This window comes from Chiloscyllium plagiosum, unplaced genomic scaffold (genome assembly GCF_037043375.1).
Source record: "Chiloscyllium plagiosum isolate Xiang-an unplaced genomic scaffold, Cpla_swu_hap1 HiC_scaffold_1, whole genome shotgun sequence".
Classification (NCBI taxonomy): Eukaryota; Metazoa; Chordata; class Chondrichthyes; order Orectolobiformes; family Hemiscylliidae; genus Chiloscyllium; species Chiloscyllium plagiosum.
Window position 1 is genome coordinate 26,846,357 of NW_028270139.1, and position 18,836 is coordinate 26,865,192.

At 38.8% G+C, this 18,836-nt stretch overlaps 1 protein-coding gene across 32 annotated transcripts in view; it reads left to right on the forward strand.

Moving 5' to 3' along the window:
* ank2b (ankyrin 2b, neuronal) overlaps positions 1–18,836 on the forward strand; it is an 877,032-nt gene that overhangs the window by 751,380 nt on the left and 106,816 nt on the right. For 17 of the 32 annotated variants that reach the window (XM_087982715.1, XM_087982867.1, XM_087983312.1 and 14 more), the window contains 5 exons: positions 6,307–6,369; positions 9,651–9,738; positions 10,215–10,318; positions 12,322–12,369; positions 17,875–17,907. In XM_087982715.1, coding sequence (XP_087838841.1) covers positions 6,307–6,369; positions 9,651–9,738; positions 10,215–10,318; positions 12,322–12,369; positions 17,875–17,907 — 336 coding nt within the window. Of the gene's footprint in view, positions 1–5,547; positions 5,560–6,306; positions 6,370–9,635; positions 9,739–10,214; positions 10,319–12,321; positions 12,370–17,874; positions 17,908–18,836 lie in introns of all 32 variants that reach the window. The other 15 variants (XM_087982962.1, XM_043697249.2, XM_043697278.2 and 12 more) reach the window with 8 other exon arrangements.

Below are 18,836 nucleotides of genomic sequence, written 5' to 3' on the forward strand. Positions count from 1 at the left end.
TCCAGCACAGTCTTTGTTAATTTCAGCATGGTCATTGTCAGTTTCAGCACAAACATTGTCAATTTTAGTGTCTGCGAAGAAGTCCATTACTTTAGTAATGGTGCTAATCGCTTTTCCTGAGAAGGATGATTACTGGACCCAGACACTTCAGTGGGCAGTATACGCTACTCATGTGTATTCTCTCCCCAACCCGCCTTAAACTAATCACATAGGCTGAGAGTGCATTGTGCTGGCATCCAGGTGGTTCCAAGCAGTGTCTGTTTGCTCTGTCTCTCTCCATATTGTGGTCCGGCAGCCATCTTGTGTGTCAAATGGCCAACTTATGGCTCAGCGGCCATCTTGTGTGTCCGTGTGCTTAGTTGTCACCCTGCCATCTCCCACTTCAAGACTGTTACCCAACATCTTCCTGCCACCACCCAAGTAAATGCCAGTTAAAAGGGACAACGGACCTCCTTCCCATCCTGCCTCTGCTTAAAACCTTTAAATAATCATTGACAGCCACTTAAGGGTCTGTTCCCATCTGGGCAGACCAAATCTCGAATTGTAATTATCTTATAAACCTGGTTGTGGTGCTTGAGATTTTGTAGAGTGCCTTTGATTTGCAATAATATGCCCATGATAGAGGGCATGTACATGGGAGATGTGTATGACTGCTGATAGTCACACCACTGCTGTTGTTCTTGATCCAATCTCCCTGCTTTCCCTGTGAATCCTCACACCCTATCAACCCCACCATGCCCCCAACAACACAACATTGCCCCTGCTCACTCCAGCCATCATGGGAGTCCAGGGCTGTTGATTTTGTCTCTATCAAGTACTTCTCTGGGGTGTTGTTGAGTCCTGGAGCTACTGACCTCCAGTTGATTGCCATCTACAGGTCTGCCTATGTGCGTGATAGGCTCAGGATCCAGTGGTCTTTGCTTCTAAAAGTCTTGCACGTGATACTTGTCCAGTAAAGAAGACTACACCTCTGGTCATCTTTGGAAATTGTTGCATAGTTGGAAGTATGTAGTTTTATCAATGAAACAAATATGTTGTCCCTGAGGATCAGCTCTGGGACAAATATAATATCCATTGTTAATAATGTATTTTATTTTGCTCCATATACCTAAAGTAGTAGTATTTTGAATCATTAGGAATTGGAATATAATTAATTTATTTGGATTTCAAGTTGCTCTTGGGCAAACAAGAGTATCCGTTATCATGCACGATGCATCGAAAATGTGCAAGTTCAATTGAGAATAATGTTAATTCTGTTGGAGAAATGGTGCATTTCTGAGGATTTTATTGCACTGTTCCACTTGTGGATAACATACAAGTGAAAGCCATTATCTTCTACAAAAGTAAATAACTATAAATTACAGTGACAATGTTGACCCGAGATATCAGATAACTCATTTTTTTCTTCCCAAACTTCATGTTCGTACATACTCTGTGTATTGATAAATTCTCCCATCTTTTCAACCATGATGTAACATACTCACATTAGGACCCATCCTCAAATATCACTGATAGATATAAGTTTTATTTACCAGTCACTTCGAACACTGAGAAAGGGATCAATAAAAAAAGACGTGGACTCTCTTGAAAGGATTCATTGAAATTTAAGGCATGGTCATTTGTCGGGTTGGATCTGAACGACATTTCAATGATGATTACCTACACCCACGCTGGTGGCTCACTTTCCTGCTTGATGGATTAGTAAATCTCCATTTTTGATGGGTTTTATTGCAGCTTTAAAGGTTGACTTAAAAGCACAATAATACTGTAGATGTTGGTGTCTAAGTCCAACTCTCAGAACATCACATAAAAATGAAGGGAAATAAGAGCAAAGTTTTGAGATGTTCAAAAATAATAAGGCATTAAGTGTGTGCAGCAGCTCAATAAAAATGCAGCAGATCTAGTCTTTGTTTCAGGGAGTGAAGATGGTATGTTGCAAGAGATATCAGTATACAACATTCAATGATATTGATCATAATTAAATTAGAGTTAACATTGGTATGGAAAAGGACAAAAGTAGACCAATAGTAAAAATGCTACATGAGAGACAAACAAGATGTCCTAAGTCGAGATCAAAAGTTGACAGGAAGAAATCAACTCCCCTTGGCCTCCTTTCTCCCAAAGAAGATATGCACTATATGATACCTTTGTTCCTGTGTACATGTCAGTATTTCTGTGCCTTACCTCCCCTCCCCCTTCCAAATACATTACCTCATGGTTCTCAAGATTTAATTCCATTTGTATCTCTCATGCTCACCTCTAATGTCCCTTGATGTTTTCCTGGAATCTACAGCTTTCTTCCCCACTATCAAACACTATTATTTTGTATCATCTAAATCTCTCAATTATGACTCCTGTAGTTAAATTTGAATTAAGATATTCCAGATACCTCCAGGCACCATGTACTGAGCCCTTTGGAACCTACTGGAAGCAGCCTTGCAGTCAGTAAAGCACCAGTTAACCATGAGCCTTTGCTTCCTGCCACCAAGTCACTTCTCGAACTGGCTTGCCACTTTCCTTTGAATCTTATGGGTTTTTGCTTTTCTGACCAGTGTGCTATGTGAGACGTTGTCAAAACTCTTTCTAAAATACATGCGGAATATGTCAAATGTATTACCATCTCATCCCTTTTTGTGTTCTCCTCAAAGTATTAGTTTAAATTTATCAAACACATCTCCCCTTAACAATCCATGCTGATGCTTGTTATTTAATCTGTGGTTTTCCAAATGATTAATCAAGTCTTTCAGAATGTTTTCCCCTCACCTGACCACCACTGAAGTTAAACTGGCCTGTTCTTAATTCCATTGTAATTTTATCACAACAATTTTGGTACACCTTTTGGCTTTCTGTAGTATTGAATTTTGTAGCTTAAAAAGCCGCCTTTTTTTGCCTTATCAGATCCTTAACATTCAAGGAGCTCATAATTTAGGAGGTGAATTTTTTTTTTGTGAGCCTATTTTTTTCTGACCTTCCACTAACTGCTCCTTGAATGCCTTCCAATATTCCTACACTGATTTACCTTCATGTGCCTTACCAGTAACACCATGGACTAAAGCACTAATAAGTGAGATTAGGTTTGATGTTTGGCTGAGAAAAAACTATCTCTCACCTAATTCTATTCTTGCCCATTGAATCATGGATATCCAGCTATAATTCACAATCTTTCTCAGCTCTTCCACTTCTCAAAATTGTTCTGATTGCTTGTCCAGTGGTACTGCATTAGCAGAAATGTCCTCTTATAAAATATTGAGAAAGTAAGCCCATTCACTTTATTCTCTACTATCAGCTCCATTCCATAGCTACCACCTCCAGCCGTGTCTTTGTCAACATTTCGGGGCTGAACCAGATTGATCATTACCATTGGTGTCATGTTTGACTCTGAGATGAGCCTCCAATTACACTATTGACATAGAAAGATAAAGAGGAATAGGTTATGTTTTTCACAGTCACATAGGATATTACTGTGATGTTGATAAAGGTCCTTTCAGTGCTGAATGAATCATAGAAATTTGTAGCATTGGAAGAGATCATTTGCTCCACTGTTTCTATTCTAGATGAGAAAAAGCTATCTATGTCATCATTCAATCTATCTAATGCTGCCACCGCACATCATCTATCTATGCCTCTGCCTCAGGGCTGAGGGCTAGAGGGATACTTTTTTAATATTATTTTTTGCTTTACATTTCCGGAGGCACGAGGCTGGCCCTATAATCATTCCACCTCCACATGTGACTGCTTCCGTATTGTGTTTTCAGAGTCATGAGGCTGGTGCCCATTAAAAGCCGACATCCGCCTGTTCCACACTCCCACCCCACCTTGCACAACCACCAAATGACAAACAGAGTATTAGGGACTCCTCCACCCCATGACCTGAATTAAGTTTGCAGATTCTGAAATTTTCTCAGTTTAGGAGAGAAAAAGCAGCCCTATACCTGTACTTTGCGTTTATTAAAACAGGAAGTTTCACCGAAATAATATAGCTTTGCAGTATCTCTGTTTATTAGTTTCACCTTAACGATCTCATGACTTTTGAGCCCCAAGCTAAATGTTCTATTGTGTTGAAAGTGTTATTTTCCATACAGCTCAGTCATTCTGTTTATGGTAAGGGGAAGAAACCCTGCAACTTGGAACAGATTATTCCAGTTCAGAAAGTTCTATTTGTCTTTGCAAATGTATTCTTGTAAAATTTAGTCAGTTGCTGTCCACCTGTCTGTGGCAAACTGCATTCTGCATTTGATTTAAACTATGATTCCTTAACCCCACTGCACCAACCACTGGGCTGAAAAGCTTTCACAAATTTAAACCATAAATTTCACTTCCTGCAGTCTTGGTTTTAAAATTCTCTTCTCATCCCTGTTTTCATATTCCCCTCTGACCTCATCTGTCGCTGTTTGTCATGTCCTAATATCTTCCACCGTCACAATCTTTCAAGATATCTTGCTCAAGTGTGGCCAGGGCACGTTTAAAGAAAATAAGAGGAGTTCCTTTGGTGTCCTGGTCAATATTTATCCAAAAAGTACCAAAAATATTTTAGCTGATTACTTTTGTGTCCCCTGATAATGGCTGTTGCAACCCCTGTAATGTCTGCACTTCAAAAGAAATTTTATGACTTTACAGCATTTTTGGACATCTTGGTTAAAAATCACACAACAGGTTATAATCCAACAGGTTTCATGAGAAGCACCGAAGGAACTCCCCTTATTTTCTTTAAACGTGCCCTGGCCACACTTGAGCAAGTTATCTTGAAAGATTGTGAAGGTGGAAGATATTAGGACATGACAAATAGCAACAGGTGAGGTAATCAGGGAATGTGAAAACAGAGATGAGAAGAGGATTTTAAAATTTGGACATCTTAAGTCTGGAAAATGCAAAAATATGAATGCAGATTTTTTCAATGTTTTTGGTGGAGTGGTGTAGATTGGAAGTCAAACTATTTCTCACTGGAAGAGATGAAAAAGCGAAAGCAAAGTTAGTCTTTGCTATTCTCGGCTATTTTACTTAGTAATATTGATAGACATCGGGAAGAGGTCGCCAGTTTGACCAGCAATAGACAGACCTGAAGAAAAATTGTTGGTCGAGAAAATACTTAACTGAACTCATATTATTTAATTATTGGAATGTTTATTTTGAAAGGAATATTGAACATTTGGCTAAATTAAATTGGTAGAAGTATATAGCTTGGCATTTAACAAGGAGTCAAGCATGCGTGTAAAATTACGAGGCAATGGATGTTGCTTTTTCCTGTTACTAACAAAGTCTTTAACAAGTTATTCATCTTGGTGTTGTTTTGACTGTGTGTACTGTGTTTTTCTGGCATGATTCTCTGAGTTCCTTAGGAAAAAATAGTCTGTGTCTTTCTAATCCTTCTAATTGTTGTGGTAAATGTGGGGAAAAAAATTGACACGTATGTTAAATTAGAAGTTTATTTTCCTCTCTGTTAACATTGTTGTTCTGTATACATCTGCATTTGTGGATTTTGCCATTGTTCTGTCGTTCTCCCTTCATTGTTGCTGTTTTCCCTCTCCTTTTTCATATGCTTCCACACAGTGGTGTAAACAGGTAGGTGGCCCTTGACACCAGAGTAATGTCACACTGCAGTGACAGTGTCTGTCATCCACTTTTACCACTTTAGTAAATCTGCTTGGGATTGGGGCTTGAGGCAATCACCTTGCATTCTGAAACTGCTTTCATGGCTGCATCGCTTGTTTTCCTACATTCACTGCTAAGCTGCTCACATAAGGCAAGGTCTATATGACCATAGTAATGCTGAAACAGCTGCCATTACTACCTTTCTTTTTCTTGTGACTGCTGGCCTGAGATTCAGCAGCCTGGATTATTCAGCTGGAATCTACCACTGATTGACTAAATAGGGGTGAGTGGGGGGGAGGTGAGTCGAAGCTTGATTATGATTTTATATTTTTCTTCCTCTGCCAGTGAGTTGCTGGGTGTATATTTTTAGGAATACAGTCTTGCTGCAGAGACACAATTTGTTTCCCTCTTCCAGGTATTTGTTGTAAAAAAAAAATTGTAAATGTGATTTTCTTTGCATCTTGCTAGCAGTCACATCTATTTTACTGTTTACTGTGATCACCTATTTTACTGTTTGTGCTATTACTGCTGTCTCTGATGTACTGCCTGCCTGTTTTTAGGATTAGACAATGCATTGTACTGTGATTAATAGAAATTATGAATGTTATTTTATAGACATTGGCATTTTATACATTTTTATTTAGGCTTTAATAACATATGAAAATGATTACATTATTATTTTTTAATTCATTAATGACCTTTTGTCATGTCACATAGACTATATACCGAAACCAACCACGTAGGTTTTGTTGCTCTGACTTATTTAGCTGCCATATTAAGGTAATGCAGAACTCTGGGAGAAAAGCTTCAGCTTTTTCCTTACATCTTCATCGCTGAACTTGCTATCCTTAGGCTTGAAAGAGCAATGCGTATGCTTAACCCTTTAAGAGCTCATTTGTACTTGAGTCACTCGGTAAATGTCACAAGCAATCTCAACCTGAGTGTTGAGGTAATAAAAAATACATCACAAAGAGAAAAAAAAGAAAAAAAGTTCTTGCTCAATGGCACAAATTATTGATTGTGGTTTGATTATTATGAACATCTTGACTTGTGATGTATGTTTGTCTGTTGAATCTACTGTAAGCTGATACCTTGAATATTGTGTTCAAAACCTTAGCAAGGCATAAATGCTTCCTATAAGAAGGAAGGTTTCATAATGTGATTTCAACAAAGATTTAACGGAGCCCCACACAATATCAAAAACCACCAGAAAAATTCAGTAAGTGTAGCCAAAAAAGTCTATAGGAAAGGAAAATGTAGATGCTAAATAAAATAAAAATGAAAGAACTGTGAATGCTGAAAATCAGAAACAAACCAAACACAGAAATTAATGGAAAAAAAACTTAGCAGGTCTGGCAGCATCCATGGAGAAAAATCAGAATTAATGTTTTGAGTCCAGTGACCCTTCTTCAGAAAAATTAAGATGCTATTTGCCACAAGGATTTCTTGGGTCTCTCCTGAATCAGACTTTTCTTTCTAGCATCTTTATCAAATCCAGTAAAATTTAGAGAAGATTTATTTTGTTTTGTTTTAAAAGAATTTGCTCGCTGACAATTACTTGCAGTGATATCACACTTGGCTCCCTTATCTGCAGTGAGGAATTTGACTTCAGATTGGCTTGAGAGTTATTCAGTTGCTCTTACCCAGAGATCCAACCATGGTGCATTCTCAGTGGCTAGTATGATTTTCTGGGAGGTACTGGTGCTATAGTTACAGACATTGATGTTTACTTTTGTCAGATAAATGGGAATGCCCTTGTTGGTGATTTCACCCCCTAGCAGAGAGGTAAATCCAACTCTAGGAATAGAGAAACTTGTTTCTATAAAGCAAAGTATTAAGTGTAAATCTCCTGAAGCTAATATTTTTTCTATCAGACTGAAGTATGCTTTCAGTCAAGAGTACTCACTCCAAGCTTACCCATTTCACAAAAATTATTATGTACAGTCAGATTTCTTTGTGTTTGAAGTGACAATCTGTCACCTGAGAAAACATTGTTCTTTTGTACATTTAAAATATATATAACCTGCTGAAATGTTTTAATATGCTAGAACAGACACTGATTGATGGCTGACAAATGACTGTGTGCGAGCCAGATTAAGTAACATGGCTGATCACAACACTTATTTATCATCATCATTATCACCATAAATGGTTTATAAATCACTTCCTGCAAAAGCATAAATCTACTGTAAAATTGTAAACCCTCAGAAATGTTACCATTGGCCAACTGCAATTTTTCCCTGTAATGTTGGAATGAAGATAAGTCCAAATGTAAGCAATGCAATTTGTTTCATTTTGTGGAAGGTCATTTGGTAAAACAGGTCACCTGCCCATCAGAGAACATGCTGCAATTTTGTTCCATTGATTTCAGCCACTATCCAGAAAATAAGAAAGAAATTTGTCCTCAAGATATTTTTACGTTGCTCTTGAATAAAACAGCATTATCATACGGATGTTGAGACACTAGTTGAAGTGCTAAACAGACTTGATAGGACATTGTTAGAATAGAGAGGTTTTTCTTGTTGGAAAGATATCAACATAGGCAAGTTGAGCTACATACTTTCTCTGTGTTGAAAATTCTGCACATTTTGTGTAATATTGATCTTTAAAATTGTCATACACTCATAAGGGACCGGATTTCTTCTCTGCAATCTCAAAGATGTTTTCAGTGGGCAATGAGTGGACAACCAAAGGAAAGTAAAAAAGAAGAAAGAGATTAAAAAGAGCACAAAAATCACAGCCAAGGGAAAAGAGTTTTGAACATTGAACACAAGGCAGACACTGAGAGAGGATGTTCCAGAGAGTACCAGCATAATTGTAGTTCTACAAGATAAAATCTTTCGAGAATGGGGAAAATGGTTATTGGCCCAGTAAGGTTGTTCCTTAAATTTTAAACTCAACTGCCTTCTTTCTCATAATAGCACTCAATTCTCCTTACCTCTATAAACAGGAAAAGAAATGGCTTGAACTCTTCACCAGTTTCAGAGATCGATGCTGCCATTGTATTACACAAATCTCCTATTGTTAAGTTAAAACTGGTCCACTAGACCTCCCATTTCTTTCCAAGCTTTCTTTTAATTGCTTTTCACTTACGTCACCTGACAGTGGAAGTTGTTGCCATTGTGAGGAACCCAACTTGAACAATTTTATCAGTCCTTACTGTAATATCTGCTAAAACACGACTTCTTTCTGATGTGACTCAAGTATGTGATCTTGCAGGGTTGAAGATGATTATAACTGCACCTATAAAAATCTGCATATAATTTACTACCAGCTTCTGCAGGTCTTTTGGTACACAGCATAGTCACATAGTTAATGTAAGGCTAATGTGACTGACCACCACTTGCTGCAATGTACCTTCCAGGGGTTTCTACAGAAAGACCAATATTTACATTGGTGAACAAATTTCTCCAAAGCCAAAAGCTAGTTTGAACAACAGTACACTGGGATTTTTGGAGTTAATCTTTAATTACATATTGTTTACTCAAAAGATATAGCATTTAAAGCCTCCTGATTCTATTAGGTCAGTCATGGTTTGAATAATTAAATTGTGAGGTTTTCCAAGTGGAGGAGGTGCTACCTACTTTTATCAAATGCAATTTGGTTTCTTCATGTCAGATAATACAGATCAGGAAATATTCCAGTTTTTCAGTTATTTTCCTATGTAATTTAGGATATCTTGATTACTTAAACTGAAATAAAAGCAAAATATTCCATAACGCTGTGCAACATCTCATATTTATTTGTTTAGCAGAGTAGTTCACAATTTAGCATTTCTTCAGTTAAAATGCACTATCAGTTTTAAACTGTTTTGTTGGGACTATTTCTATTTTGACTGCTGCCAGAAGTTAGGAATTGAGCATTTTGTCCCTTAAACACAAGGAATTCTTCCAGTGGGCCTTCTTTATTTTCTTTTCATTAAATCCTAGTCCCCTGGAAGTTGCATAATATGCTAATAGCATGCTTTCTTCACTCTCCTGCCCATCCTATCCCATCACATCATCACTTTGCTCCTGCATTTCCATGGCAACTGAACAACCCACCAGCCTACGATCCTTCAGTTCAGACAGGTCCAACACACCAAGCCATGGCCCTTACCAGAGGGACAGTGCCATGATTGAAGAATTAATCACAGCTACAAGTAGCCAGGTATGTAACATTGCATCTTGGATTCAGTCCAACTTGCAGTTTTGCTGTTTTAATGCATACTGATGCCTTGAAAGTGCCTCAGGGAATTTTTAAACGATGTATAATATTTTGATTAATTAAAAGGAATTTTTATTGCTCTTCATATAATCAGTTACCATTTTGGCTTATTCGAAAATTGGTCTTGAATCATTTGTTTGCAATTTTTCTTTAGTAAAGTTGGAAAGCCAAGGACTGTGGTAACTATTTGGGTGTTTTGCTACACCTTTTAACACAAATTTAGTACTAAGTGGCTTTTATTGTTAAGAATTCTAATATTACTTAGAGTGAGAAATTATGATACACATTCACAAACAATTTATTTCATTTTGAAATTAAGTTGTATTTTCAAATACACTTATTTTTAAACGTAATTTAATCAGAGGTTACACAAGAAATGATTCATTAGCTCTAAAATGAATATTTGTCTGAAATTACAGGTAGCTCTGGCCAAGGGCCCTGACAAGGACTCATCATATCGCTTAAGTTGGGAAGGAGACAACTTAGACAATGTGGCTCTTTCATCAAGTCCAATCCATTCAGGGTGAGACATACATTTATATCTTGCAAGTAAACATAAGTGAGAGCAGCGCATGTGTTTGTGGAGGAGCTGGGAAAATAGCATGTATTACGCTGCGTTCACTGAGAATGTCCACAATCTTTATTTTTGCATTCTTTGGATTTAACTAAGAAAGTGACATTTTTGAAAAAAAATGTTGCAGCCTATATGTCATAAAAAAATATGTAGTTTTAGCATATTTTCAAGGCCTGGCAATGTTTTCACAATGATTTTGTTTTGTGAATTATAAATATCTTATAGAGAGATGTATAGATTTTGTGGCTGACAATCAGTCACACCTAGAAGGAGGGCACTTATTCATATGCAGCAAGTAACACATTCCCTCACATTTGTTCTTTATGAGGTCACTCTGAAAGAGAGAGCTCCGTTCTCTCGCAATACTAGTGCACTACTTACCACGCACCATATCATCCTATTTAGTGTACTTTATAACTCATATTGCTTTGATTAATTCAGTTCTCTCTCTTTGGGAAGTGATTGGTAAGAGTAAAGTTGGTGAAACCTGAGACATTAAAACTATTTGAGGTATAAATTTTACAATTTTAAAGTTAGTTACAGATTCATTATTGAAATTAAAAACAGTTTATACATTTTAAACTGAAAATTTGTTGCTGCTCATTAAAAATAATTGTTTTTGATTTTGAAATGCGTAGCTACAGAATTTCCATCCAAGACTTCAACAAGTGACATAGAGCACTCAATAAAAATATCCCAAATTCCAGCAGCCTACACTATTCAACCACGAGCCAACGGCATTCTGTTTGTGTAGTAACCAATTTTTAATAGCAGGGCTAACAGTTCAGGATGTCAAACTTAATGTTTAAGAGGTAACATTTAATTTCTAACATTTAAAGGAATAGTAGACGGTGATTCAATAAGTTTTCTTATAATTATCCCTCAGCATGGCTTCAAAGCAATTGCATTTTCAGCAGAGAATTTGATACAGCATGAATCTGAATAAACATATTTTGTCCTATTATAAGGGATAGAAGATAAATCTTGAAAAGTCCAATGCAGTATAAGCCATTTAAGTCCACTTTAGAAAGAAAGAAACTGATTTACCCTAATTCATTGCTGTGAACTGGCCTATTGCCTCAGAATCCATCTATTTGGTCCAGTCACTGAGCCATGATGACTGCAATTGGTTTTTAATGGAATTTTAATCACAAAACACTATTGGAATGTTGGTATATCTGAGCTGACTAGGGTTCCATCTATTTGAAATGCCAGTTAGTTGGGTAGGTTACTGAGTGGGGAAGTGTGAGACTGAGCATCCAACTACAAGAATCAACATTTTCACCGCTAATCAATCAGAACAGAGCATTATAGCTGATAGATTTTCTGATTAGCCTCCCTGACTAGTTCTTGTTCAGTCTCCTGCCATTTCAGTCAGCTATGAGATTCAGCTGTTCCTCCAAAACTCAAACACAGCTGAAAAATCAAGAAATTATTAGATTAGATTAGATTAGATTACTTACAGTGTGGAAACAGGCCCTTCGGCCCAACAAGTCCACACTGCCCCGCCGAAGCACAACCCACCCATACCCCTACCCCTACATTTACCCCTTACCTAACACTACGGGCAATTTAGCATGGCCAATTCACCTGACCTGCACATCTTTTGGATTGTGGGAGGAAACCAGAGCACCCGGGTACTGATAGAATAGTGAAGCCTCAAGATTGGTTGTGACACAATAATTGATAATGGAGACTATTGAATTGAGGATCTACAAGTACACTGCTCATTAACAATTGATTGATCTAGATAAATTTGTTTCCATTGCAATATCTCTGTTAAATGGCTTTTACTGCATTTTTAGATAAGTTTAGTGAATGCCATAATGATTGACTACCTGTGAAATTGTCATGGTTTCTGTCTCAGCAGATATTTATTGTTCCCTTCCCCATTTATTGATCTCTTTTAAATCCCCCATTGCTGCCTCCCACCTTTGTATCTTATCCTTCAGCTACTGGAGCAAGATGGTGCAAGACATAGGAACCTTACAACCAGCAGGGTGAGAAGATTTTTATCCTATCTGTCTAGACTGGATCTGAACTCGGGGTTGGGTGTGAAGGGATTTTAAGTCCACCCATCCATTGGTTTCCGAGGAGGTGGGCTCAGTTTACTTACCCACCAGATTGTAAAGGATGCTACTAGACAGGCAGCTAAGGCTGGAAAGGTTCTACTTTCTATATCGCTGTTGGCTGCTTCTTATATTCTTGATCCTCTGCCATAATTTTACCTTGGCCTGCGTGGAGAAGCCACCATGGTTTGCCCATCAAGTAATTAGAATTAGGAAATTGAAGAATTCCTCCAAGTCTCTTTTTCTATTGGGCATTGAGGATCATAACATGCCTTCAGACAGTGTAAGAAAAGGTTAGACCTCTCTTCCCTTAAACTGACCTGCCTTTCATTATTACATCATCTCCAAAAGCCATTTTCTAGAGTGCTTGAAGCTTGCTTCGCACTACTTCCCTCTATTTCTAGGCAGGAAGTGGACTGACGATGTGATAATACAATGGTTATAATCGCCATCAACTCCAACTGGAGTAGACAGTTGGATAACAAACTGAGACCAGGTAAAAGACCTCTCACGTCCAGGAGGTCAGTGTCTATCTGTAGTTTGTTGCTTATTCTTCAGTGATTTCAATAAAGGTCACTATGTCAAGGTATATGAGCATTGCTCAATGTTCCAGATGAAAATGTGTAATTCCATGTTACTTCAGATATTTGTGTTCTTGTTAGAAGCTGGCATTGTAATTTGAGATTCATCTGTCTAGTTAACTGATGACCTGTACTCAATGACTGAAATAACTTTGTTACCCACATTCATTATTACAAATATTTGTTGTTAGCAATTCCATGCAAGTAACTCTGCTACCATGTAACCTTACTTATTCCTGCCACAGAAATCAAATTAAGGCAGTGCTGCCAACATTACCTCCAATGGCAAAACTATAGGGCTGAACCTTACGATACTTTGGCTGTGTCATTTTTGTCAAGCTTCATGAAGGATGAGAGGCCTAGCAAGTTGTCTTGTGCTATTACTGCAAACTTACCTCATTCACTTCCAACCTGAATCCAATGTTGCTTGTCATAGCGAGGAACGGTAGCTCAGTGGTTAGCACTGCTGCCTCACAGTGCCAGGGACCTGGATTCAATTCCTACCTTTGGCAACTGTCTGTGTGGAGTTTGCACATGTTCCCTGTTTCTGCATGGGTTTCCTCCAGGTGCTATGGTTTCCTCCCACAGTCCAAAAAATGTGCAGTTCAGGTGAATTGGCCATGCTAAGTTGCCCATAGTGTTAGGTGCATTAGTCAGGGGTAGGGGAATGGGTCTGGGTGGGTTATTCTCGGAGGGTCAGTGTGGACTTGTTGGGCTGAAGGGCCAGCATCTATACTGTAGAGAATCTAAACTCATATACAAAGCTTGCCTAATTCTCCCATTTGCTATAGCTGGAGGTATTCAGCACATTTAGTCTATCTTGACATATCCTATTCAGCTACTCAACCCCTCGTCGAGTAGACAATCCTGACCATGACTGTCCAAGCCTCCAAATGACAGTGCTGAAGCCCCTGAACTGATATTGGAGGCTTTATTAGACTTGCTGGGACCCATGCCCCACCAAGAATGACAAGTGCCTCCCTTGATTTCACCCCTCCATTTAGACTTTAAGACATTTGCTTGTAGCAAATGTAATATTATCTGAGAAAGCGCGGAGTAGGTGTGCAAATAAGGCAGCAAGTTGACCCCCGAAAGAATATTTGATGAGCAGCATGATTTGTTGCCTGGTTTAGTGTTTGCACTGAATGAAAATACAGCAATATTGTGAATCTTTAAACTGCGGCTGAAGAGACAGTACAAAAATAAGACAAGACCAGGCCAAACAGAGATGATGAGCATCTGGGTAGGTACTAATTGAGTGAGTGTTTGGCAAGCAGCTCTGAGATGCAACCTGGTCCAGTTGTCCCTGCATGCAAAGCATCCTTACAGCAGCATTCCAATGATGGTTATGTGGTATGCTTCAAAGTGCACCATTGAAATGGTGACGTGCACTTTATAGCAGCGATATCGGATGAAGGAATGGAGAGTTTGATACATGTCAAATGCTAGCATCCACAGGTATGTGGTCTGTATGGCCAGTATCCTGGAGCATGCCCTGAAACATTGGTTCCAAGGTAGAGCAAGCGGTAAGCTGGAGTTACCATGTACAGATTCTGATTCAGATGTCTGTAATTCTTGGCATCTAATTTCCAACTGTCCCATGATATAATACAAAACTGCGTATTACAGAGGTGAGATTCACTGTTAATAAAGGTGATGATCATCAATAATCGCATTTGATAGGCATCTTTCTGCTCCATAGCAAGAATCTCAATGTGACTAATTGCTCCCAATGTTGAGATAGGCTTCACTTAACTCCTCACATAATACACTCTGATTTCTTGCCAGAACTCAGTAAGATTCTGCTTGTTACATTTCCTTTACACAGGAATTGGCATTTCAAACAATAAAAATAAATTTTGCAGAGTGGTATTTCCAGCTCATCAATCTATTTTTCTGTTGCAAAAACCTAGTCTCTCAAGGAGAAGAGGAAACAATTTAAAAAAAGTGGCCAAGTTCATATTAGTGAAGTTATTAAAGTTAGAAAAATTGGTTAAATGTAAATTTTGGTGAATTTCATGCATTTTCTCTCCACATGACCTTGGATTTTCTCATGTCGTCTTTCCAAATTCACTTTATTAATTCTGCACCACATCCCCATGATGCTTCACCTGGTCCTATTCTCCCATCTACTATCGGCAGAGGTATGCACTACTGCTGGGATATCCCAGGATGCCTTGTGCCGATGCCATCCTTAAAGCTGTGCACCCAGTCATATGCTGGCAGACTGGATTTACCATTCTCCATGGATGTTGTGAATGTGCAAACACAAACCAATGCATCTCAGGGTATGTTGATGACACAATGTGCACTTCATTACAAATACAAATGCAAATTCTTACATCTGTTGCTATTTAATTCAGACTGATGTGACACAACTTATCTCCTTAGCCCCATCCTCTGATGCTGTCTAAGTGAATGCTGCTCTCTCTCTCTCTCCAATGCCTGGTGTAACCCAACATCCTCTCATTGTTCAGTGTGGAGCCATCACATACTGGCTCAAACAGTTAAAAATATTCACTTTTATTCAGCAACAGCAAAAGCGAACAAAAAGCAAACAGAAGCTGCATTTACTAACAGACTTTGATTACAACAAATGTGTCATCAATGAGTGCTCACTGAACCCATCTACTGGAACCAGGTGTCATTAAGTCTTGTGTGACATGTGTTTGCCGCTGTGCTCTATTGTGTAGAAGATATAATCCTCCTGTTCAATATCCTTATCATCTTCCTCCGAAGGCTAGTGCTGCTGTCCCAGCTCATCAGATTTCATGGCATCCCCTCATTTTCTGTTCCAGTTGGTGTGCAAGTTCCATGAGTATGGAAGGCAACTTAGATTATGCTTTGCACAGTTAGCCTAAGGCTCAGTTTGATAATCAAGTTGACTCCTGAATCTCATTGTTCCTTCCTTCATGACACACCCTAGCCAGCCCATCAGTACTGAGCCACCACAGATTACCCCCACACCTTATGGAATTATGCCTTCAGATCTCGACATAATCTCCTGGGCCTGGATCTACAGTAATGTCCACCATTATACTACACTGTTTCTCTCTTCCACCCCCACCCCAATGTTCTATGTAATTTCTCCTGCTCCTGTTCGAGGTCTTCATGGTTTCTCCAGGGTGTGCTATCTGATGTTTGATTAGATTAGATTACATTACAGTGTGGAAACAGGCCCTTCGGCCCAACAAGTCCACACCAACCCGCCGAAGCGCAACCCACCCATACCCTAACCCCTACATTTACATTTACCCCTTACCTAACACTACAGGCAATTTAGCATGGCCAATTCACCTGACCTGCACATCTTTGGACTGTGGGAGGAAACCGGAGCACCCGGAGGAAACCCACGCAGACACGGGGAGAATGTGCAAACTCCACACAGTTAGGCCCCTGAGGCGGGAATTGAACCGGGGATTCTGGCGCTGTGAGGCAGCAGTGCTAACCACTGTGCCACCGTGCAGCTTCCTACTAGCGCTCTGAGATGTTGGTGATTGGCATCTAAGATGGCAGTCCGGATAAGCAAGCAGTGAGCTGGAATCACCAGGTTACCAATATCTCTTGCATGTCAGTAATTGACACCAGGAGAGAGTGAGGACTGCAGTTATTGGAGATCAGAGTCAAAAAGTGTGGTGCTGGAAAAGCACAGCAGGTGAAGCAGCATCTGAGGAGCAGCAGAGTCGATATTTTGGTGCATAAGCCCTCCATCAGGAACGTTGGGGGTGCTGCGTGGAGTTGTCACCATTCAGTTTCTAACAGGCAGATGGGAGAAAGGGGAACTACATATCGATGAAGTGAGATTGGGCAATGAGATGTCAATTCATGCTAATGTGTTCAAGAAGGCCCCTTGTTGCTCATTAGTGAGAATCGCATCTCACCATTCAACATTTGGTTGGAAAATTGAGCAATTGCTCTTGTGGTTGCGAAACTCCTTGCAGATCACCTCATTGGAATTCCCTCACCATCTCACCAAATCCCATGTCATTTGGTGCCTGGGAAGATCCTTCCTTTCGCTGATAGGTGGAAATATTCTGATTCTGAAATAGATGTTCAAGATTTAAGTTTGGCATTGTTCTGATGATCCATTTCTGCAATAGTAGTTCTATTTTCCATATGGACTGTTCTTTTATTGAAGGCTTATTACTCTTTTGGTTGAGGGATTACTACTCCTTAAAAAGAAAGAACAGCAAGTTCTACTGGTTCAAGGTCCTTCGCCAAGCCATCCCCCAACATCAGTAATATAGAAAGTCTTCCAAACATATGGGAACTCCTTTGGATCAATTTTTTTTAATGGTCTCACAGCAGAATTCAAGCAGGTGTTCAGTTGAGCAACAAGTAGGTTATCTGCTAGAACAAAGGTCAACTCCATCCCCCTGCTCTTGATATTGATCTGAGGGATTTTGTAGGGCAATGAGGCATACATCTAAAGCATAATACAATTGTGACTGCTTTGACATTTTACCTGGGCCCGAATGGGGATACAATTGCAGCTTTGGTGCAAGACCTTATTAGGTCAATAGCCAATGGAAATGTTGAAGAGACACTCCAAGTGAGTTAGAAGATATTCCTTCTGGCCAGGAAGAACAGCCGTGTCCCTTTGGAATGGCAAGGAAAATTGCAGCCTCCCCTGCATCAGACCTTATCCCTTTTCTCTTATAGGACATTCATGAATCCTTGTCTTACCACATGGGTAGAAGCTGGTGGGCAGCCAAGAGCAACTTCATCTTCTGCTGTAGCAGCTTTCATTTGCTTCCTGGCAGTGTGCTGAGATAGTTTGATTATCTAGCTTCTCTCCTATTTGACCTTGTGCTAGATTTCTAACTCTTTGCTTTTCCTGCAAATTCTATTTCAGCTGTTCTTCTCCAATCCCTGAAAGTGAATCAAGGTGAAGTTTGCATTGTGACTCTGTGTGGTTTCAATTGTTTTTTTGTGTTTTCTTGTAGCCCTCCCCGTAACCTCGGGCCAAATGCTTTGGTGCATTCTTACCTTGCATGTTTGCATTAACTTGACCACCAAAAACAGATACAGGTTTTAAACTTGTTGTATTGTTTTTCCGGATAGTGTTTTTTTAAAGTTGTCTAATGGATATTTACACTAAAATATTTGTTCTGTCTTTAAACATCAATGAAAGAAGCACAACACACATCATGAGATATAAATCTGTCCATTCAATGACCATTCTGAATAGACAACTTTGTCTATTTTTACACTGATGCAGTAATATTTCCAGTGTGTTTAAAAAGGCAATGTTTTCTGCAGCTATAAAGGGCATCAATAATACAGAGCACTGAAGAGATTTTTCTTTTTTATGCAACTGACACTGAGATGAATGAGAAGGCTATAATTGACATTCTCACTGGTGCACTATGAACGTCTTCACGTATTCTCCCTTTGCTGATGTAAACTCTTTCTGTAATGAATTAATGAGGAGAGAATCATGTTGTTTGGAATTATTTCTGAGCAATGCTAACAGAAATCCTATTAAAAATTCAAGGAAGTAACTCTCAGTATAGTATTATAAAACTAAATAATCAAACCAGGAGTAGGTTTCATTTATATTATACACTGGACTTGCAGCAATTCAATTAAAATAAGGGAAAAAGGTAATTTGATTTGATGGAGTATCATCTCTGGACTACTTGTATAAAGCCACTTTATAATGGGAATAGCTATTTGAATGGAAATATACTTATTATGCAATGAAATAATATTATTTATTACAATTTATAGCATCTGCAGTATTTTGCTTTGTTTTAAAATAATTAGTCATTATTTCCCCCCTATTTCGTTGTTTGAATATCCTCTTAACTATAT